The 24,460-nt window shown below is 46.5% G+C and overlaps 1 protein-coding gene across 2 annotated transcripts in view; it reads right to left on the bottom strand.

The window, feature by feature from the left end:
* Nucleotides 1-24,460, bottom strand: part of HEPACAM2 (HEPACAM family member 2) — a 120,403-nt gene that overhangs the window by 72,674 nt on the left and 23,269 nt on the right. For both annotated transcript variants that reach the window (XM_088443865.1, XM_088443866.1), the window contains exon 2: nt 11,536-11,892. In XM_088443865.1, the coding sequence (XP_088299991.1) occupies nt 11,536-11,892 (357 nt within the window). The remainder of the gene's footprint in view (nt 1-11,535; nt 11,893-24,460) is intronic.

The raw sequence follows: 24,460 nt of genomic DNA, 5'->3' as shown, positions 1-24,460 counted from the left end.
ACGTGAACGCGCATGAACGATAATCGTTCATCGTTTTAACTCAGAAAGTGAACGATTTTTTCATCGATTTAACGATAAATTATATCGTCATCGATAATCGTTGAAAAAATCGTTGTGTGTGCATGCACCTTTACAGTTAAAAAAGCCCTTAGAGATTCTTTAACAAGCTGATACAGGTGATGACGATATAGCCACTTGGAGTTCTTAACTCCAGAGATCCAATTGTAGTGGTGGTGAGTATGAGTCTCAAGCAATATGTAATAACATGAGGAACTACAAGTCCCAGAATATAGATTGTGAAAATGCACAGTCTTAGCCCAACTGGTTATTGGAAAGTTACTGCGCTGCTGCTGCTATTTCCAGGTCCGGCACATGCGCAGGTGGCCACCTGGTATACAGGACTCCACTGTCGCTCACCACCACGGCGTCTCTTCCCAAATGGACGAATGGTAAAAGATACATCATGTTACTGAGCTCCAGAAGTACACCAGGGTAATCCTTAATTGGGGCTATTTAATTATAATTAAGATCTTGTGTGCAAAACTGTGATGCGTTTCGCCCCTATATCCAAGATGCCTTTCAGAGATGCTTTGCCGCCAACGCTAAGAATTTCATTCTCCATTAGATTCTAAATGCAATTTTAACAGCAGAAAATCATATTAATCCCTAAAACATCTGTTACGTTTACATCAGTGGCAGAATTTACACAGGCAACGGATGTTTCCTCACATATAAGGCTTGGTTCAGAGGACTGATGGTAGCGCTCACCTTTCCTTCTCCGGACACGTGTTTTTCTAGATGCCCCAAACAATCTGAAAGTGGATTCATCAGAGAAAATTACTTTACCCCAGTCCTCAGCAGTCCAATCCCTGTACCTTTTGCAGAATATCAGTCTGTCCCTGATGTTTTTCCTGGAGAGAAGTGACTTCTTTGCTGCCCTTCTTGACACCAGGCCATCCTCCAAAAGTCTTCGTCCTGAGTCATGCCAACAGTAAAGCATCCTGAGACCGTTCATGTGTGGGGTTGCTTCTCAGCCAAGGGAGTGGGATCTCTCACAATTTTGCCTAAGAACACAGCCATGAATAATGAATGGTACCAAAACATCCTCCAACAGCAACTTCTCCCAACCATCCAAGAACAGTTTTGTGATGAACAATGCCTTTTCCAGCATGATGGAGCACCTTGTCATAAGGGAAAAGTGATAACCAAGTGGCTCGGGTAACAAAACATCGAAATTTTGGGTCCATGGCCAGGAAACTCCCCAGACCTTAATCCCATTGAGAACTTGTAGTCAATCCTCAAGAAACAGGTGGACAAACAAAAACCCACAAATTCTGACAAACTCCAAGCATTGATTAGGCAAGAATGGGCGGCCGTCAGTCAGTATGTGGCCTAGAAGTTGATTGACCCAATGCATATTGCAGAGGTCTTGAAAAAGAAGGGTCAACACTGCAAATATTGACTCTTTGCATAAACTTAATGTCATTGTCAATAAAAGCCTTTGACACTTATGAAATGCTTGTAATGTTACTTCAGTATACCATAGTAATATCTGACAAAAAGGTCTAAAAACACTGAAACAGAAGACTTTGTGAAAACCAATACTTGTGTCATTCTCAAAAGGTTGGGCCATGACTGTAGTGCAAAACATGATATGGAGAGAGGACCCAGGTGTCAGAACCGCTGTGGTGTTGGCTCAGATTTATTGCGCAACTGAATAGCCTGCCATAATGTTATTGGGCGCGATGTTATGCGAGTTCATACAGAGACAATCTGCCCAGACCTCGCTCTCCGGTTCCTCTAGATAACAAATTGTCACTTGATATATGATGTAGATAAAAGCCAAACATTTCCTGGTACATCTACAGAACATTCAGTTTCAGGAATAACCAAAGTGGAAGTGTAGAACAACAACTCATTTTATAGCGGTTCTAACATGAAAAGCAGCCGGCTTGTAAATATAGTATGAACAATACACCACTTCCTTCCAAGAGCAGATCGTTAATGTGGCTTATTTTATAAACACGCGCACACTTATTACATAGTAACATAATAGATCTACTGTATCAATATTAACCAGATTCCCCTTCAGACACCATATATATAAATATATACAATTTTTGGCCCTCATAATGCCCCTTGTCACTCACAGCCACAGATACTATTCATGTAAGGTTAATACTGAAGATGCAAAAAATAAATAAATAATAATAATAATGTTTATTACAGTAATATGAACCATATGACTAATAAGGAGAGATCATATAATACAGACATATTAAATGATAAGACCAAGGCGCTGTCTGTTCTGAAATCTTACAGAAATCCCTGTCTATGGGCCTAATACAGAGGTGGACACAAAAGACGCATGTTTGGACGCAGCTGCTGTGCGAAAATACGTTAATGCCGCAGGAGACGTCTCTTGTAAAAAGACGCCTCCTGCCGGCTTCTGTGATCCTCTGCTGCGCCCGAAGATATAGCATGGCATCAGCTGCGTGACCATCAGTCATCTGGGTGACCATCGGTCGACTGGGTAACCCTCAGGTTACTCTGGATGGCCGGGAAGTTCGGAAGACGCAGACACTGTCATCTGTACGCCTTTTAAAAACAAGGCCGACACGCCCACGCCCCCTCCCAGTCCCCAAACGGCCACAGCATGTCAATCATGGTGCAGCTTACTGGCCACTGCGACTGTGGTTACATCCACAGATGTGCACAGACGCAGCGCTGACCCTGCGCATGTTCAGATCAAAAAACATCGCATTTACGTAGGTCTCTGGATCAGGCTCTATATACCCAAATTACTAATGGCCACAAATTAGGCCCCGTCCCATCCAATGTGCCTAAACCACTACTAACTCCACCCTGCCGCCTTCAGGTGTAGCTGCAGCCCTTTAATTCCCAGAAAATCGGGACTGTTGGATATGCAGCTCCATAGTGTATCTTCTGGCTGATTGGGTGCTGCCATTAAACCTTCTATCGGATGAGGTGTTGTCATGTGTGCAAACCACTTATCATACTAACATAAAATAAAGACACTGAGACGTGGATTTGGCAGATAACTTGATGGCGATTTATTGGAGAAATTAATATTATTTATTAATTCTTAAATTAATTAAGGATGTATGGTGGCAAAGAAAGGACGGCCAGAAATCAGCCAGATCTGCTATGCCCACACACAAACAACAAAAGACATAGCAGGCGTAGATCGCCCAGAGTGCATACACATAACCATGTAAACCATGTCAAACACAAAAGGTAACGCTCACCCTCTAACTTGACTACCCACCCGTTTAGGTGATGATACTGCCCCCCGTTAGGTTGGTACAGCCAACTACCAGTCAACGAAGGGAGCGCCCTTAAATCATAATTGCACCTGGACTGGTGAACTGCCGTTCTTTCCCGCCACTACATAATTAACTACAACAACCTGCCAATAATTGCAAAGGGAAGGGAGGGTGGGCAATCTGGAACCAAGAGGCTTTGGCCCTCACTTCTAGCCCCTTATATAATGTCTCTATTGAAAACCCGCCCCTGCTAACGATAGGCTAACTCTAAACAGTAATTTGCATACATGCCGGCCCCCATCCTAGAGGTTTAACACACCTCTTTTCTTATGCAATCTTTCGGTTTCACTAAACCTTCTATCGGATGAGGTGTTGTCATGTGTGCAAACCACTTATCATACTAACATAAAATAAAGACACTGAGACGTGGATTTGGCAGATAACTTGATGGCGATTTATTGGAGAAATTAATATTATTTATTAATTCTTAAATTAATTAAGGATGTATGGTGGCAAAGAAAGGACGGCCAGAAATCAGCCAGATCTGCTATGCCCACACACAAACAACAAAAGACATAGCAGGCGTAGATCGCCCAGAGTGCATACACATAACCATGTAAACCATGTCAAACACAAAAGGTAACGCTCACCCTCTAACTTGACTACCCACCCGTTTAGGTGATGATACTGCCCCCCGTTAGGTTGGTACAGCCAACTACCAGTCAACGAAGGGAGCGCCCTTAAATCATAATTGCACCTGGACTGGTGAACTGCCGTTCTTTCCCGCCACAGCAAGGTTCAGCTTATAGAACCGCCGCACCGCCACCATACCAAGTACTACCCCAATAACGCCAACTCCTCAAAAAGATCCCCAATAAACAATGACACACCCTCCTCTGTTAAATGAACTCCATCAGGTCTATACATATAACTAAATCGAAATTGAATGTTATTATGGTAAATGAAACGGCCATAATTGGCCATCACAAATTTGGCAACTGCGAAATTAAGTTTCTTCCTAGCTTCGTCATTAGCAGGAAAACTCCTAACCCCACGCCAGACCTGTCAAGGAACAATGCAAGACCAAATTAATTTACACAAGGGCCAGGCCGATAGCACCCTCGCCAAATCGTTGACAATATCAACTCGTAATTCTACAGTGGACCTCTGCCCTAAGTCGTTGCCTCCTAAATAAGCCACCAAAATACGTGGCCTACCAAAAAGCCTTGCATACTCTAACAGTTTAGGACAAAAGGAATGCCATCTCATACCTCTGGAACCTATCCAACGGACCCTAGCTGAATATTCAAAATTGGAGCTTGATCTGAACTCAAACCTAGCAGCCCAGAAAATATATGAGTGGCCTATAACCCAAATGTCCTGCGTGTCAAAGAGCAATCCTAAAGGTGGAGGAAAGCAGTAAATAAAAAATTAGTAATTGTCATAAAACAATAAAATTTTATGGTGTATTAGTGGGATCTGATAGAACATAAGTGAGTATCTGCCAAAAAGAAAAATTTTCTATTGGTCGCCGACTTTACTATTTGAAGTGGCTGAGACAAACAGAAGACACAAAGGGGAAGAATGGGTGGGGGGGAATTGGGAAAAAACAGGTGAACTCGGCAAGAGGTAAAATAAAAACCTGCTGAGGGATGGACTATGGCCTAATTAAATGATTGAGAATAGCCGAATTGAATCCGTCAGTTCAGGTAAAAATTGTAAAATCCCTCAAGACTCCCATTGCCAGCAATGGCGAGTAGCTAATCCCGAGTAGGACGGACAGGGGTAACAGACAAGACAGGACAGTACATGAGACAAGACAAAAACCAGGCAAGCATAAAATATAAACGTAACCGGAACAGACTGTGAAATGACTTTAAACAAAGGGCCTTCATGCCTAGGTCGAATGTAACCTTTATAACTATCCGATTTCCAATGTCCTAGGGCCTTAATTTCTGATGCCGAGAAACCCGCAGCTGCCGCCGAAGTTGCGGCTCCGATCAGAAACGAGTGTGTACCAAAATCTTGAGGCGGGAGGCCTAAAACTGATACACACCTCTTCAAAAACCAACCAAACTGGTATTTGGTAAGCGGAGTCCTGTCCATATGCATGAGTCATGAACCAGGAACATCCGGCCGCAATAACTCATACCGCATAGCTAGTGCCACGGGGCAGATCTGTTCGTCCCTAGATGGACCCAACGAGATCCACCTACCCCTACCAGTCTGGTCGGTCTTCGACTGCCGAATCCTACAGAGAACAGACCTCTCACTGACCAGGATATCCGAGAGGAGCATGGCGGCATCAACCCATTTGGATGATGCCACCAGCTCCGATACCCTCAAGGTGCCGTGAAAAGCCTCCGAAAACACCACTTGACTCAGGACCGCCTCATACGCAGTAAGAGCCACTCCGAGAACCGCCCCTAATACTGCCGGAAGCAGATGAGCGTCCACAGGTCTCCTACGGTCAGCTACTGGCCGGGAGACCCGTGCCCAACCCTTTAAAGCCTTCACTATCAGAAAACTTTTAGTAAAGTCAGGTTGGCCCTTCAATTTACAATAAAATGCAATGCCCCCCAAAGAGCGCGCAACAGAAGCCCTGGATCTGCCAGCCAAACGGAGACTCCAAATAAAAGAAAGCATCGAACGATGCTGACTCTTACCTGCCTGTTTGCTGCTACGGGAATAATCTTCCCATTCATTCCATGCCTGCCGATATGCTCGCAACGTGGAGGGGGCTAAAGACTGTTCTGCTTAGCCCTCCATGCCGGCTCGATCACCTGCCAAACATAAGAGGGGCAAAGCACAACGTCAGCACCAGGGCCACAGATCGGGACCTAGCCCACTGGAAACGTGATAACGCATCGTCTATCTCATTCTCCACCCCAGGAACGTGTCTTGCCTTAAACATGATGTTACAGCGCAAACATGTGAGCACAGCTGCGCTAGCAAGCGCAAAACCAGCAGGGAAGCCGCATGTTGCTGATTGTATCGCATGGACCATGCCCAGGTTGTCCTACCTGATAATGATGCTGCGATTGCGTAACCATTCCCCCCAGATTTCCAAGGAAACCATTATGGGAAAGAGTTTGAGAAGGAGTAAGTCCTTAGTCAAACCCTTTCCCACCCATTCTTCCATCCAACGGCCAACGCACCAGGAGCCATCAAGGTAACATCCGAACCCCGTGGTGCCTGCTGCGTCGGTGAACAGCTGCAGCTGCAAATTGTCAGCGGCTGGAGACATCCACAACCGAACGCCATTAAAATCCCGAAGAAACGAGACCCAGACAGAGAGGTCCTGCTTAATCTCTGAGGATAAACGTAGCAAATGTCTCGGTTAGTGACACCAGCCGTGGCCCTTTCCAATTTACGTGAAAAAGCTCTGCCCATTGGAATTACTTTACAGGCCCAGGAGGGATTGCGCCTGCCGCAGGGTAATTCTACTGGAAGCCGTGCATTCCGCTATGGCATTACTTGACAGGCTTATCGAGAGGAATGCGACAAGAACCCACCGAGGTACAGATCTCGATACCCAGGAATGACAAGGGGAAGGGCCCTCCGTTTTGTCCACAGCATCGGGAACTCCAAATGAAAAAACAGCGCTCGTAAAGAAAACAAAAGATAACTGCATCTGCCTGAACCGGAAGGGCCGACACACAGAAAGTCATCGAGATAGTGGGCTATTCCATGACTACCGCAAAAATTAAATAAATAAATTCCGCGCACCAGTGTAGGAAGGTGCTAAAATGCTCGAAAAACGCACAGGACACAGAACACCCCATAGGCAAGCATTTGTCTATGCAATATCCGTTGTCCAAGCTAAAAACCCATAAACTGGAATGACTCTGGGTGCAAAGGAAGTAGACGAAAAGCTGACTCAACATCTATCTTAGCCATCAGTGCGCCCGGACCATAACACCTAATGACGTCCAAAGCATCGTCAAAAAAACTGGTACACCACCGAGGAAACCTCAACTGGTATGGCATAATTTACTGACGAGCCTGGCGGATAAGACAGATGTTGCATGAGCCCTTATTTTCCTGGAATTTTCTTGGGAACCACTCCCACCGGGGAATTCACAAGATCCCTAATGGGGGTTCTGCAAAAGGCCCAGCAATGCGCCTGCGCTAACCTCGCCAGCCACTTTTTCCCTAAGAATGTGAGGCAATTCAAAGGCAGACTTCAAATTTCTAGGCGAATATGTGTCGACATCCCTGCAAATAGGTAAACGAAAACCAAAACTGAAGCCTTTTAACGAAAATTCTGCGTCCTGCTGAACCGGGTACCAACTCAACCATTTTGCTATCGCTGTGACACGGACAGGGGATTGAACTTTACTTAGCACTTGTGCCTTTTGCTGGCTGTGAAGGCTGCTGCTGGGCACCCCCCTTGAAACACTTGGCAACTGGGTGATTGCCACCACATCGCAAGCAGAGGTGACGAAAACGACATTTTAATGTGGAATTATTAAAGACGAAGCATTTTCCCTAGACGCCTGCTGTTAGCCCTGACGAACTGAACTAGCTGCTTTGCACGCGTTGTACCCCTCATAGGCAGGACGCGAAGGCTGCGTGACCTCCAGCAATGTATATTTGTCGAAGTAGGAGCATAGCTGAGAATGGAGCTTCCCGGTGATAGCTGCTTGGGGCAGTGATTGCAATAATAAGCTGTGCACCCTGTAGAAATTCACTGTAGCACATGTATTCTGTCTATTTTGTAAGTTAAATGCTCAGAATACAGTATATAATACAATCTCCTCTATTGGCTGATAATAATGATTCAAAGGAGATAAAAGCTAGATCTTAGGTGCTATAGATAAATAAAGCAGTGTCAAAGCCATTACCCCTTACTGTCATATAACGCATCACTAAAGCATTCTATTCCCCCAATGATACCTCAATGCCCAGCATAATACTGACACTGTTTGCTGCAACTGTTTTCTACCATTAAGAGGGCATAATCAGCACTTAGACCATCTATAAAATACATCATACGAATGTACTGAATGATATAATTCTGGCATATACAGGACCAGCAAACACAGTAAGTAATTATATGTAGAAGTAGAGCCGTCCTGTCTGAGCTGAATCTTTTTATTTCATGTGCCGGCTCCTTTACAGATCATATGAGCAAGTTGGGGAATCTGGGAGAGGGCAGAAAAAGAAACCATGCACTGTCCTGGACATAGATGCACAGATTGGTCCCCTTATGTACTGGATGGTGTATTATCCAGTATTAATAATTGATCCAATAGGTGATCCATATCAGTGCACCCCGTACAGTGCATGTTTTCCAGATCTAGTTGGTGCACAACAATATTCATTACTGGCTTTTTAACTTTTTCTACTGGCTGACACATTTAAAAGATCAACAGGGACTGTAGTGCTAGTTATTTCATTTGTGACACTGAGGGGATCCTAAAAAACATGCAACTTTAGTATTATATGCTATTTCTATTGTAGTCATCATGGTGTGGGCTGAGGGGGGGTTCAGGCAAGGCACTCATAAACCCCTCCTGCATTTGCCTATGGTGCTGGCCACTGCAGCCACAAAGATAATATTGACCAGGGGCATTAAGGACTAAAGGGAAGCACCCCTCCCCCACACTGGCACACCTTCCACAAAGCTGCTGCAGCCTGAGGGGGGATAGAACTATCAATAGGGGAACCACACCTGCAGCTCCTAATAACATGGGGACACTGTGGAGCCAGGGACCAGGGTCTGGGGAGGCTCATTACTAGGCAGGACATAGCTACACCCACCCCCAGCAGAACAAGAAATCAGAAAAGACACTGATTGAGGACAGAAAGGAAAAGTAAAAGCAATGATATGAAGTAAATGAAAAGAGACTAAATACAATAAGGAAAAGGAGGAGAGAAGAAGAGAAGAAGGAGAAGCACTAAGAGAGTTTTATTAAGGAAAATGACAACTGACAAAATGCACTTCCCTGTCCTGGAGCAATCTGGAACCAAGAGGCTTTGGCCCTCACTTCTAGCCCCTTATATAATGTCTCTATTGAAAACCCGCCCCTGCTAACGATAGGCTAACTCTAAACAGTAATTTGCATACATGCCGGCCCCCATCCTAGAGGTTTAACACACCTCTTTTCTTATGCAATCTTTCGGTTTCACGTCTCTGCAAAGCCAGTTCCTACATCTGCTACATAGCCACAAGGTCATGTATGTATTATAGCTGCACTGGAAGCGCCAATGGTTCATTTTGTACTTATTTTACTTGTTGAAGTTATTTTTAATCCTGGTATTTTCTTTGTCTTTTATTTCCTGTAAACATATGTAACATATAACATATATAACATAGTGCCACCCACCTTGGGTCTCATCGTCACAGCAAGTGTCAGCGTTCAACGCGCTGGTGGAACTAAATATTTAGGACTATTGAAATTTTGTTTTTAATTTCAATTTACATTCCTGTGTTATTCCTAAGATTGGGACAAGAATATAAGGCTGCATCCAGGTTTGTATCCCATTTAGCTGACCCAGGGCGGGATGCATCAATGAGAAAAATGCTGTCAAACCACAAAAATGCGGGGTTGACCGCATTTCTCGTATGCACCAAGCCGCTTGGTTGCGGTGGGTAACTCCCTCTTCCTGATAGCAATATCCGAAGAGTGCTGATAGAGGGATCCAATCGGCTCCATCCCAGCACCCCCCACGGCATGCGCGTCCTTCTGCGTGCGCAGAAGGATGCCAGCGGGGCTTCGGGGTCATAGACCCGGAAGTCCCTCCACTGCAAAGGGCCGCTCTTACCGGCAGAGCGGTGCTTTGCAGGGATCGTCATGCATACCGGCATTACCAACACCGGTATGCATGCGATGACTGGCGGAATGCATCTCTTCACGAGTGCGCTGCGTCATGTGTAACAAAGGCTAACAAGAGATAAGAATGGATGACAATATATAAGAATGGCAAAGCAAAATTTGCCCAGAATGTTGAACACATATGAATGTTTATGGTGTTATAGGTCTATAATCTATATCATGTTCAGCAAAGAGTAGGGGACTGTTGAATGGTAGCAAACGACACACAGAATCCTCAGGCAGTTACTACAGGAAACAATTGGTAGGTTCAGGATGGCCTATGCATTATGCATTGGACCAGTGGTGATTTAAGACTAGAGGAGGACCATGTACAGATGTCTACGGGTCCCCTGATAATAGATTGCAGCCAGCGCATGTGCGGTACGTGACAAAGACTCTGGCACCTTGCATATGCACAAAAGTCTGTCATTGTCTACAGAAATATGACACCAGCGCTGTATTTACGAAGATAATGTCAGCTATTTTTTAAGATATCCATGTGGCATGTGACGGGCAGGAGGTAAGACGCTGAAATGGATGCAGGTTGTACTTCCGTAGCAATGAAACCTAGCGCACTGCTGAGTGTGACTCTGAACTAAGCTTCACGCAGGCGCTCAAAGCTACGGCAGAAAGTGCTGGACAGGGACGAATGGATAAGTAAGGTTCCCTCTTCACAACCCAGGACTCCTTCCCATCTGAAGATGGCGAATGCTCCCGCAGTCAAGCTCTGAAAATATTGTATTTTCAGAGCTTGATGAATTTAGGTCCCCATACTAGTGTATAGGGACAGTGAGACAGATCGGGGCTGAAAGGTAAGCAGGATATATCAGTAATATCTCCTTCATTACCTTTACAATGAATGGCTCCGATACTTAATCTCTACAAAAGTAGGTAAAAATATTAATTTTCACCTGCTTTTGTAGAAATTAGGTGATGATGAATAGAGCCTCTAAAGAGTTAAAACTGATGATAACATTGTATCACTGCAAAAACTGTCTTGTTATCCTCATTTTAGAAAGGTGATAACAAAGTTAGGGGTCTATTTACTAAGCAGTGTTAGGAGAGAGAGTGAAAAGTGATAAGGTGTCAGCCAATCAGCTCCCAACTGTCATTTTTCAAACACAGCCTGTGAGATGGCAGTTAGGAGCTGATTGGCTGGTACCTTATCACTTTTCACTCTCTCTCCTAACACTGCTTAGTAAATAGACCCCCAAAAGCATTGCAAACATATAATACTCTTTTATACCATTTCATATTTCGAATAAATTTATTTTAAGCTAATTTTATTTTTTTTTATTTTTTTTCAGGTAGTGGACTTGAAGTTCTTCCCTGGTGTACATCTGTGCATAGGAACGTGCAAGGACTGAGCATCTTTAGACACTGAGCATCTTTAGACACTGTAATACAAATATATATTTATTACTTACCATTTACAGTGACTTCAATCTTCTGAGTGGCTGACACAGTGATTTCTTCTCCCACATTTACTTTCACAGTATAGTTCCCCTCATCCCTCATATCTAATGAATTGATCAGCAAGGAAGCATTTGGTGGATTTAATGTAAACTTGTGTCGAAATTCCCGATCTGGAAAAACGGATTGGTTATCGGACGTTATCAGATATTTCGCCAGGTCCGGAGGCCTTTCAAGCAACCATATGATTTGGACATCGGATGCAGAAGTATTGACGTCATAATGGATGGGTAGGATAAGAGGCTGTCCCTTGATGCCATGGATAGTCGGAGATGGCACCACAAGTTTCAGCACAGAACAGGTGCCACATGCTGTAGAAAATCAAAAGAGATAGAAAGAAAAAGATGTTACATATGTATAATCTGCATCGCTGCTAAATTCATAACACATCCCACAAAGACAGTGTATAGTGCTCTTGTTTTTACTGTCACTCAAACCCATGTGGTTTGAAAGAAGTTGGATGTAGGAATTTAGGGATCTATGTACTAAGCCATGGAGAGAGAGAAATAAAATCATTTTATTTATTACCATTAATTTATAAACCGCACACATATTCCACAGCACTTTACAGAGAATATTTGCCCATTCACATCAGTCCCTGCCCCAGTGGATCTTACAATCAGGGACGGATTAAGGGGGGGGTAATGACAGGGCCCCTGGGCCCCCACACTGTATGACCCTACCGAGAACAGGTGTCCAGTGGCACCCGTTGCCGGATTGGGGCTCACTATCACGGCTCTATGTTACTGTTTACTGTATGCAGCAGCACAGTCAGTGCTGCTGCTTACAGCGCAGAGCGGCTCCCGAGTCCCCTCATTGGTATCGCGTGACACATTACGCCTGTGACGCTGATGAGGGGACTAGGGAGCAGAACTGCCTGGAGGTCACGACGTCACTCAGGTGAGTAATCAGCCGCAGAGAAATAGGCTCCGTGTGGCTTGGGGGTGGGGGGCGGTAGGCTCTGGGTGGCTAGAGGAAAGGGTGGTGCGGTGGGTTCCATATGGCTAAAAGAGGTGTGTTGCTATGTAGGCTCTGTGTGGCTAGGGAGAAGGGGGTGGTTTAGTAGGCTCCGTGAGGCTTGAAGGGGCCCCCACAATTTAGTTTCCCTGGGGCACCCACAAGCCTTAATCCGGCCCTTCTTACCAGGGCTGGCTCCAGGGGTCGGAGCACCCTGTGCCGGCCCCCTCCAGTGCACCGAAAATGGGGGTGTGCCCTAATTACCATAGGCCACGCCCCCTACGTGACGTTATTAGGAGGCGTGTCCGCCTCCAAATAACGTCAAGCTGGTGGGAGCCTCACTAGCTGGGCTTCCCCCAGCCCTCTCCCGTCACTGAATGGATGCCACGCGCATGCGCGCAGCATCCATTCAGAGCCTCCGGGGTTGCAGCAGTGGGGGTCCCCAACCTCCCAATTTAACCACCCGCGGGCCACTTCGGCCCATGGGTGGAACAGCGGGACAGTAATGTCCCACTGAAATCGGGATGTTGGGAAGGGGTGCGCCCTCTATTGGTGGTGCCCCTGTGCAACCGCTCAGGTCGAGCACCCCTAGAGCCGGCCCTGCTTCTTACAATCTATGGACCTCATTCAGAGTTGGTCGTTGCGGCCGCACGGTCGTACGCCACCGATGTTCGCTAAACTGCGCATGCGTAAAGTTCGCAATGCATGTGCGCAAACTAGCTGCTACGATCAGAAATTTCTCTCTCCTTGAAGACAGCCAGGTCGGTAGTTTGAGTGACAGAATGAGGCGCTTGTGGGTGGTAACAGGGGAAGGTGCTTGAAAACGGGGGAGTGGAGATCCGAACGCAGGCGTGCCTAATTATGCGAACGGCGTTTTATGGAAGTGCATAATTAACAAAGTAGTGTCATGGCACATGTGACATGGGTTGTTTGTACACTGACCTGATCGTAGTGCTTAAGAGAGGGTATGGTCAACCTTAAGCTCTACGACCAGCTCCGATGGTTCCCGATGGTCTCGATTAATCCTTATATGCCCGGAGATGATGTGTAATGCGTACGAGAAGGGGGCGTATTTTTTGTCTTACGGCCGCATCCTCCCCTTGGTCGGCCAGCTAACGATCCTATTTTAAGGACGCAACTTGCGAGTGCATCATTTGCATATCCAGCCCCTTTTCCCTTACGACCGTGCGGCCGCAACGTCCGACTCTGAATGAGGTCCTATATCCCCCATCACATGCACACTAGAGTTAATTTTGTTGGAGCCAATTAACCTACCAGTATATTTTTGGAGTGTGGGAGGAAACCCACTCAAGCACATGGAGAATATACAAACTCCACACAAGTAGGGCCGTAATGGGAATCGAACCCACAACCTCAGGGCTGTGAGGCAGTAATGCTAACCATTACACCGTCTATGCTGCTAATCCAAGGTGATGTGTGCAGTTTTGGGGGTGTGACTGCACGCTATGCCCCTGTCCTCATCACACTGGGAGCTTGCCTAGTGCTACAGGAGCTGCTGGAAAGCCCTCACCCTCTCACAGCACAGTGTGGGTGACACGTACATCCATCGCACTGCAGCGCTTTTCAGTGACACCATCCGAGGGGGTGACACCAATATAGCAGAGCAGCTCTAACGCCCCTGTAACCACAAAATATATCTTCTCTTTCCCCATTTAAGTTTGCTAATTGGTTTTGTGCAGGAAAAGCACAATATATAATATACCATCCATGCAATACTAAAGTATTTCCCAAAAGATGGATTGCTTTCATATGGAAAAACCCTGCAAAGGCAGAATAATTACAGAGTGCAACCAAAGGGCTATGAAAAACACCTGAATGGTCCGATCTGGAGAATATCTAGGAGCCACCTGATGCTTCTGCAATTCAAATACAGTGGCTATACCACATGAATCCATTTCATTTAAATGTATTCCCACTAATAAACACAAGGTACGTGATAAATGTGCCATTTTTATTCCATTAATTTGGCAAACTAGGAACAAAAAGCTGAAATAAGAGATTGCATTAGTATTCACCTCCTTGCTATATCCATACCACTGGATTAGGTACTTGCCGGAAGGTTAGGGTGAGGTTTAGGGGGAGGATTAGGGTAGGGTTAGGTTTAGGCACTTGGGAGAGGGTTAGGCACTTGGGAGAGTGTTAGGCACTGGGGGAAAGTTAGGATTCGGCACTAGGTGGAGGGTTAGGCACTAGGGAGAAGGTTAGGGTTAGGCACTAGTGGGAGGGTTAGGCACTAGGGGGAGGGTTAGGCACTTGGGGGGAGTGTTAGGCACTGGGGGAAGGTTAGGGCTAGGCACTTGTGGGAGGGTTAGGCACTAGGGGGAGGGTTAGGCACTAGGGGAGGGTTAGGGGCTAGGGAGAAGGTTAGGGTTAGACACTAGGGGGAGGGTTAGGCACTAGGGAGGTTAGGCTTAGGCACTAGGGGGACGGTTAGGGTTAGGCACTAGGGGGAAGGTTAGGTACTTGGGGAAGTGTTAGGCACTAGGGGGAAGGTTAGGCAGTTGGGGAGGGTTAGGGACTAGGGAGAAGGTTAGGGTTAGGCACTAGGGGGAGGGTTAGGCACTAGGGGCTCTATGTATTAACATTATTTTTACTAAAATAAAGTGAAAAAGGGTGTTTTCACACCCTTTTCACATTATTTTAGTATCACCTATAGTTATTACAGGGCAATTGGAGTAGAATTCGTAAAATTCTACTCCAACCCCTAAGTATCACTTATTTTTAGTAAGCAGATCGCATTTCCCATAATTGTAATGGGAAATGTGATCCGACCAAAGTTACTAAAAATAAATTGTAAAAAAATACCTGGAGGTAGCGTTATCCAGGGTCTCCCCCGGTTACCGGACTCCTACTCTGCTCTAAAAGGCAGAGGAGAGCCCGGAGCCAGTCTCAGTGATCAGCTGTGTGATCTAAACAGACCGCGAGCTGATCACTACAAAACAAAAAAATAGTCAAAAAAATTTTACTTACCTGACTCCAGGGAACGGTGGTCGGGGCTCCGGTGATGACTCCCCTCCGCTCAGCTGGTCTCCCATGCTGCACTGCGGCCCGGTCATCAGGTGATCGGGTCCCAGTGCAGTATGGGAAGTCAGCTGACCGGAAGCATGGAAGAGATCACCAGAGCACCGATGACTGCGGGTAAGTGCTATTAAGTGAGGGGGGTTTGCAGGGGAGTCCGCTGTCACGGGGGGTGGGGCTTAGTGTCGGGGCGGGACTTAACACCAGGGGGAGTAGCAGCGACGGTCGGTCGGCGCATGCGTGGGGCACTAGTCACGGTATTTTTTCGCGAAAATATCATGACTAGAGTACGTAGGGGATTCGTAGGGACAGTGCTTTCTCGCAAGCTCTGTCCCTGCAAGGGATTTGTAGTAAATCCTTGTGATATTGCCTGAATTCGCAATGCGAATTCAGTCGATAATATCACACTACAATCTGCATTACAAATGCGGATTGTAGTAATTAGGGCCCTAGGAGAGGGTTAGGGACTAGGGAGAAGGTTAGGGTTAGGCACTAGGCACTAGGGAGAGGGTTAGGCACTAGGGAGAAGGTTAGGGTTAGGCACTAGGGGGAGGGTTAGGCACTAGGGGGAGGGTTAGGGTTAGGCACTAAGGGGAGGGTTAGGCACTAGGGAGAAGGTTAGGGTTAGGCACTAGGGGGAGGGTTAGGCACTAGGGAGAAGGTTAGGGTTAGGCACTAGGGGGAAGGTTAGGGTTAGGCACTAGGGGAGGGTAGGACTAGGGGGAAGGTTAGGGTTAGGCACTAGGGGGAAGGTTAGGCCCTAGGGGGAGGGTTAGGGTGAAGTTTAGGCTTAAATTACAAAAAATAACTTGACCGTTTTTGTGTCAACCATATGCACTGTTAACCATATGTGTGTTGACCATTTGTACCTGATGACCTTTTGTCCCTGTCGACCTATTGTCTCTCTACCATCTGTTGTCGATCTATTGAGTGTCTATCGAGAGATTGTCGATATTCTATACCACACCCATCCATGCTACATTAATGACCTATGAAGTAACCAATACTCTTCCCAAGTCACATAAAGGGTTTATTGAAGGCTACTTGTGCGCAATAAGGTGTGTCACATGACTGCATTTCTAAGCAAAAGACTACAAAAATGAAGACAAAAGAACATTCCAAGCAGTTCCGCGGCAAAGAAGAAGTACAGCAACGTTATAGAACAAGAATATTTCCAAGAAATTGAATATTTCCTGAAGCACAGTTATAGCTGTGTCCTTATACACTACGGCTTCAGTCGCGTTCAACAGCCAGGTCCTGGGCATCTACCTCACTCAAAATGTGCGTTTTATTCACATAAATAAAACTGGGTGCGACAAAACAACTTTGCTAACTTGCAACATTTGTACACCTTTGTGCTGCTGAGTCTGAATCTGTATACGAAACGCTATGTTGCAGCATCCGTGGCTTTTTGTATGTGTTTAAAACAAATTCCTGTGCAGTTAAAGTTATAGCCCAGTGTATCTAGTGTACTGTGAGTTGTGTTTTGTTGCGTCTGCGATGTGAATAAGATGCAAAATGTAAAGAAATTGCCAGCAAGCTACACCTCTCGGAGAGTGTCAGTTGTGGGGGTCGTCTCGTGGCGTATGGCATTTTGCAACATGGTGTATGAGGACACATCTGTAAGTCCTACATAAAAAAAATAAAAAAAAATATGGAACAACTGTGACTGGAGCAGGCCGTCCTCCAAATACGAGCGCCTATTCAATAGGAGCTTTAGCAAGGAAGGTCAAAGGCAACTCTAAAGGAGTTAAAGTCTTGCTAGGGGCGCATAGAGAGCATTCTCCAGGCGCCGGCAGCAGTGGACGGCTCTGTCAAGAGTTTCGTCTGGGCGCCCTGGCGGCCAGCCGCAAAGCACATACTGACTTGTTGCTGGCCACCCAGATCACCGCCCGCTTGGAGCACCATAGGTCAGCGCTGTTCATCTGATGGCAGGACAGAATTGCAATGACAGCTTTGCATCAACATTAGTAGACATCCGCAACATAACCCTAAAAACAGTGCAGGAACTGGAGGGGGCTTGTGCACATTAGGCTTGAGGGTTGGCACCAAAGTCCTGGCGCTGTGTAGGTGCTCCACATCTGTGGGGGCTCCTGGGGGACAGCCCTGGTCACCTGCCATTAATCTGGCACTGTGGGTGACGTGAAAAGCAGCTGGTCTTTGTAGTGCAATCTGGAGGAAATTGGGGTGCCTCCATTTGAGTTAGCTCTCAAATTATAAATATATAAATGTGTGTGCTATTGTCATGTATCATAACATAATATACAAACGCATGACCCAAGGTGGGTGTTATTATCATGTAGTGTAGGGATCCACGACTGGATGCTGGGGGGGTGGGAAGGGGGACTAGGCATGCTGGTGCAGGGGGCAGACAGCTACGGGAGGACCGTGGGTGACAGTGATGTACTACGTGTGCCCAGGGCGAAGAGCGGTGGGGTAAAACTATAAGATCAAAGCCACAGTGAGGAGAGGGTTGAGATACAGGTGGCACAGAGAGAACAGGGATGGAGTAAGGGCAGCAGAGGGTGGACAGGGGCTGAATAATGTCTCTGCTGGACACACCCACTTTATCAATATTTAGTATGGGGGGGTGGGGGGGGCTGCGCATAGGCATGCTCAGGACGCCATGGCTCCAAGCTACACCTCTGGGTCTTTCATAACAGAGATGGGAGTAACTGTGTCTGGGAGAAATCCTGGAGGAAAACCTTCTGCAGTCTGCAAGAGAGCTTATAGTTGGAAGATATTTCTTTCACAATGACAAAGACCCAACAGCAAATGCCGAACCAGAAAGGCTGAACAACAAGAAGGTAAATCTCCGATAGTGATCCGATGCAACTGAGAATTTGTGGCAACATTTAAAAATTGCTGTCCACCATCGATCACCATCCAACCTGATGCAGTGCGTGCAATTTTATTAAGATAATGGGCTCAAATTCAGAGGCTCCGAAAGCAGTCCACCCCTGTGATGTGCTCGGAGTGAAGAGACCGCGTCAGCGGTAAATTTTCCTCTCCTTGTAAATGTTACGAAGTGTAACCCGTAGGCTACAGCATTTTCTTCGGATGGCGTTAACTGTGGGGGCCAAAATCCAGAATGCGAAGCGGAGCTTCCGGAACTTGGTAAATCTGACAGCTTTGCGACCCCCTTTGCGGCAGCTGTGGGAAATGGAGGGACAGCATCAGATATTGGATATAGCTGCTGCCAACCCTCAATAATACATCTGGGGGATGCTAAATATTTGCAGGTATCATCAGAAATTGGGTGTTTTCAGGGAAAATGCAGCAAATATTTAATGATAAATGTGTAAATCTAATGGACCGTAATGCTGGGTACAGAGTACAGACTGTACGGTAAATCGTTCGTACAGCCGACGAGCGATAAATCATTCAGTGCATCTGCTGGTTGTTCACAGATATAAAGCGTCGGCCGCGCAGCACAGGTATATTGTGCGCATCAGCCAGTGTGTACGTGGGTCATCGACCGACCGACATGTTACGATGGCCGCAGTGACCGCTGACAATGACATCACAGCTAGGCGCCCAAATTGGTAAGTGTGTAGGCTTACCAAATCGGTCACTCGGTTGTTGGGACGGTCGGACGGCCACTGCGTCCCTGCTATGTGTACCCCACATTACCCATATGGACTTGTGGGATAAGTTAAATATCCCATCATTTGACAGTCAAAATCAGCAAAACCTTAATAATAATCACATTTATTGACATGGAACCTTCGCTCTGACAACTGCACAAGATATTGGGGTCTATTTACTAAGCAGTGTTAGAAGACAGAGTGAAAAGTGATAAGAAAGTGATAAGGTGCCAGCCAATCAGCTCCCAACTGTCATTTTTCAAACACAGCCTGTGAATTGACAGTTGGGAGCTGATTGGCTGGCACCTTATCACTTTTCACTCTGTCTCCTAACACTGCTTAGTAAATAGACCCCATAGACCGGTTCCTGTTTTCTCTATCTCACTCACTAATTCCATCTTATTTCCAGACTTCTCTGTTACTTCATGATCTACTCATCTGGGTTATTTTTGTAAACCCTTAAAATAGTCTAATATGATCAGGAGCTGATACGTGTCTGCACAGATTGCTGCACTGTAATAACACAGACTAATGTAAAGTTCTATTCCTAACTAAATAAATACATTTATAGTAGGGGTGAGCGGGTTCGGATTTCTGAAATCCGAACCCCCCCGAGCCCCCCCGATACGAGGCCGATCCGAGTCAGGCTCGACTTTTCACGCCTGACTCGGATCTGAAATCGAGGCAAAACATCATCCCGCCTTCCGGGTCTCGCGGGTTTTGGATTCTATATAAGGTACCCGCGTCGGTGCCATTTTCTCACTCGGCTGTGGACAGTGAAGAGGGAGGGTGGGAGTTAGGGCTGGCTGGGCTGTGTAGTGTAGTGCAGTGTAGTGTTGTGCTGTGCTGCGCTGTGCTGCTGTTGTCCATAGGGGCTGTATCCACTCCTCCAAAGTCCATAGGGGCTGGCTGTGTTGTGCTGTGCTGCTGTTGTCCATAGGGGCTGTGTCCACTCCTCCAAAGTCCATAGGGGCTGGCTGTGTTGTGCTGTGCTGCTGTTGTCCATAGGGGCTGTGTCCACTCCTCCAAAGTCCATAGGGGCTGGCTGTGTTGTGCTGTGCTGCTGTTGTCCATAGTCGCTGTGTCCACTCCAAAGTCCTGTGCAGTGTCCCAGTCCTAAAGGTGTGCTGTAGTGTTGTCCAGGGGGTGCTCCCCCTGAGTGCAAAAAAATATATTTTTTTTGTGTTTGTGAATTGTGTGCGCAGTAGCCGCACATGCATCAACAAAGTAGCGCCAAGCGTGCGCCTGTGTCATAAGTAAAGGTCCGGCTGTCTTGACCGTTAAAGGGTGCTGTAACCCCCAAAGTGCACTCCAAACCAAATAAAAAAATATTTTCTGTGTTTGTGAATTGTGTGCACTGTGGCTGCACGTGCATCAACAAAGGAGCAGCACCAAGCGTGTGCCTGTGTCCCATAAGTAAAGGGCCGGCTGGCTTGTCCGTTAAAGGGTGCTGTAACCCCCAAAGTGCACTGCAAAAAATATATTTTTTTTTTGTGTTTGTGAATTGTGTGCGCAGTAGCCGCACGTGCATCAACAAAGTAGTGCTAAGCGTGCGCCTGTGTCATAAGTAAAGGGCCGGCTGACTTGACCGTTAAAGGGTGCTGTAACCCCCAAAGTGCACTCCAAACCAAATAAAAAAATATTTTCTGTGTTTGTGAATTGTGTGCACTGTAGCTGCACGTGCATCAACAAAGGAGCAGCGCCAAGCGTGCGCCTGTGTCCCATAAGTAAAGGGCCGGCTGGCTTGTCCGTTAAAGGGTGCTGTAACCCCCAAAGTGCACTCCACAAAAAATAAATAAATATATTTTTTTGTGTTTGTGAATTGTGTGCGCAGTAGCCGCACGTGCATCAACAAAGTAGCGCCAAGCGTGCGCCTGTGTCATAAGTAAAGGGCCGGCTGGCTTGACCGTTAAAGGGTGCTGTAACCCCCAAAGTGCACTCCAAACCAAATAAAAAAATATTTTCTGTGTTTGTGATATGTGTGCACTGTGGCTGCACGTGCATCATCAAAGGAGCAGCGCCAAGCGTGCGCCTGTGTCCCATAAGTAAAGGGCCAGCTGGCTTGTCTGTTAAAGGGTGCTGTAACCCCCAAAGTGCACTCCACAAAAAATAAAAAAATATATTTTTTTGTGTTTGTGAATTGTGTGCGCAGTAGCCGCACGTGCATCAACAAAGTAGCGCCAAGCGTGCGCCTGTGTCATAAGTAAAGGGCCGGCTGGCTTGACCGTTAAAGGGTGCTGTAACCCCCAAAGTGCACTCCAAACCAAATAAAAAAATATTTTCTGTGTTTGTGATATGTGTGCACTGTGGCTGCACATGCATCATCAAAGGAGCAGCGCCAAGCGTGCGCCTGTGTCCCATAAGTAAAGGGCTGGCTGGCTTGTCCGTTAAAGTGTGCTGTAACCCTCAAAGTGCGCTCCACAAAAAATAAAAAATTCGCCTTTTTTTTCTGTCTTTGTGAATTGTGTGGGCTGTAGCTGCACCTGCATCCTCAAAGCAGCAGCGACAAGCATGCGTCTGTCTGTTAAAGGGTGGTGTAACCCCCAAAGTGCACTCCAACAAAAATAAAATATTTTCTTCTGTGTTTGTGAATTGTCTGCACTGTACGTGCATCCTCAAAGCAGCAGCACCAAGCGTGCGCCTGTCTGTTAAAGGGTGGTGTAACCCCCAAAGTGCACTCCAACAAAAATAAAACATTTTCTTCTGTGTTTGTGAATTGTGTGTACTGTATGTGCATCCTCAAAGCAGCAGCGGCAAGCGTGCATCTGTCTGTTAAAGGGTGGTGTAACCCCCAAAGTGCCCTCAAACAAAAATAAAACATTTTCTTCTGTGTTTGTGAATTGTGTGTACTGTACGTGCATCCTCAAAGCAGCAGCGCCAAGCGTGCGTCTGTCTGTTAAAGGGTGGTGTAACCCTCAAAGTGCGCTCCACAAAGAATAAAAAATTCTTCTTTTTTTTCTGTCTTTGTGAATTGTGTGCACTGTAGCTGCACATGCATCAACAAAGGAGCAGCGCCAAGCGTGCGCCTGTGTTCCATAAGTAAAGAGCCAGCTGGCTCATTTCTTAAAGGGTGGTGTAACCCACAAAGTGCACTAGTCTCCAACAAAAATAAAAAAATATTTTCAGTGTTTGTGTGCGCCTTAGCCACACGTATATATCAATATAACATAAATGGAGGACCAAACTTTCTCCGATAAAAATAAAATAGGGAAAGATCAAGAACCACTTCCTCCTAGTGCTGAAGCTGCTGCCACTAGTCATGACATAGACGATAACATGCCATCAACGTCGTCTGCAAAGGCCGATGCCCAATGTCATAGTAGAGGGCACATACAATCCCAAATGACAAAGTTCAGGAAAATGACCTTAAAAAAAACATTTAAATCATCTGAGGAGAAACGTAAACTTGCCAATATGCCATTTACGACACGGAGTGGCAAGGAACGGCTAAGGTCTTTCCCTATGTTCATGACTAGTGGTTCAGCTTCACATGACAATGGAAGCTCTCCTCCCGCTAAAAAAATCAAACGAGTTAAGCTGGCAAAAGCACAGCGAAGAACTGTGTGTTCTAAGAAGATATCACAAATCCCCAAGGAGAGTCCAAGTGTGGTGGCGGTTGCGATGCCTGACCTTACCAGCACTGGACGGGAAGAGGTGGCTCTTTTCACCATTTGCACGCCCCCTGCAAGTGCTGAAAGGAGCACCCACAGTCCACTTGCTGATATGCAAATTGAAGATGTCACTGTTGAAGTACAACAGGATGAGGATACTGGTGTAGCTGGCGCGGAGGAGGAAGTTGGCGAGGAGGATTCTGATGGTGATGTGGTTTGTTTAAATCAGGCTCCGGGGGAGACAGTTGTTGTCCGTGGGATGAAAAAGCCCATCACGGTCATGCCTGGGCAGAAGACCAAACATTCCACCTCTTTGGTCTGGCAATATTTCTATCCAAATCCGGACAACAACTGTCTTGCCATATGTACCATATGTAAAGGTGAAATAAGTAGGGGTAGGGACGTTAACCACCTAGGAACATCCTCCCTTATACAGCACCTGCAGCGCGTTCATAAAAAGTTACTGTCAAGTTCAGAAACTTTGGCTAAGACCATAAGCAGTCCAGGGACACCTAAATCCCGTTGTCCTGTTGTATCCAAGCGCCTGCAAACCACACCATCATCTCCCTCCTCGTCAATTTCCTCCTTAGTCAGGATCGGAAGCAGTCCTGCAGGCCATGTCACTGGCATGACTGACTCTCCTATCCGGGATTCCTCCGGAGGATCCTGCATTGCTACGCCTCCTGCTGCCGCTGCTGCTGCTGTCGCTGCTGCTGGGAGTCGTTCATCATCCCAGAGAGGAAGTAGGAACACCACTACTTTTACTAAACAATTGACCCTCCAACAGTCCTTAGCGAGGAGGATGAAGTACGACAGCAGTCATCCTGAAGCAAAACGTATAACTGAGGCCTTGACTGCTATGTTGGTGTTATACGTGCGTCCGGTATCCGCCAGTAGTGCAGTGGGATTTAGACAATTGAAGGAGGTAGTGTGTCCCCGGTTCCAAATCCCATCTAGTTTCCACTTCACTAGGCAGGCAATACCGAGATTGTACAGAAACGTCAGAAAAAGTGTCCTCAGTGTCCTGAAAAAAGCGGTTGTACCCAATGTCCACTTAACCACGGACATGTGGACAAGTGGAACAGGGCAGACTAAGGACTATATAACTGTGACAGCCCACTGGATAGATGTATCACCTTATGCAGCAACAACAGCAGCGTCACCAGTAGCAGCATCTCAGAAACGCCAGCTCGTTCCAGGGCAGGCTACGCTGTGTATCACCGGTTTCAGTAAGAGGCACACCGCCGACAACCTCTTAGAGAAACTGAGGGAAATCATCGCCCAGTGGCTTACCCCACTTAGACTCTCCTGGGGATTTGTGATATCTGACAACCAATATTGTGCGGGCATTACATCTGGGCAAGTTCCAGCATGTCCCATGTTTTGCTCACACAATAAACTTGGTGGTGCAGAATTTTCTGAAAAGCGACAGGGGCATGCAGGAGACGCTTTGGGTGGCCCGAAAAATTTCTGGCCACTTTCTCCATTCAGCGACTGCGTGCCGAAGACTGGAGTGCCAGCAAACATTCTTGAACCTGCCCCGCCATCACCTGAAGCAAGAGGTTGTGACGCGGTGGAACTCAACCCTCTATATGCTTCAGAGGATGGAGGAGCAGCAAAAGGCCATTCAAGCCTATACATCCACCTATGACATAGGCAAAGGAGGGGGTATGCACCTGACTCAA

Source organism: Taudactylus pleione, unplaced genomic scaffold, assembly GCF_031769625.1.
Source record: "Taudactylus pleione unplaced genomic scaffold, aTauple2 ptg000335l, whole genome shotgun sequence".
Lineage (NCBI taxonomy): Eukaryota > Metazoa > Chordata > Amphibia > Anura > Myobatrachidae > Taudactylus > Taudactylus pleione.
Note: the sequence above shows the minus strand (reverse complement) of the source record. Positions and strands in the feature narration are given on the sequence as shown.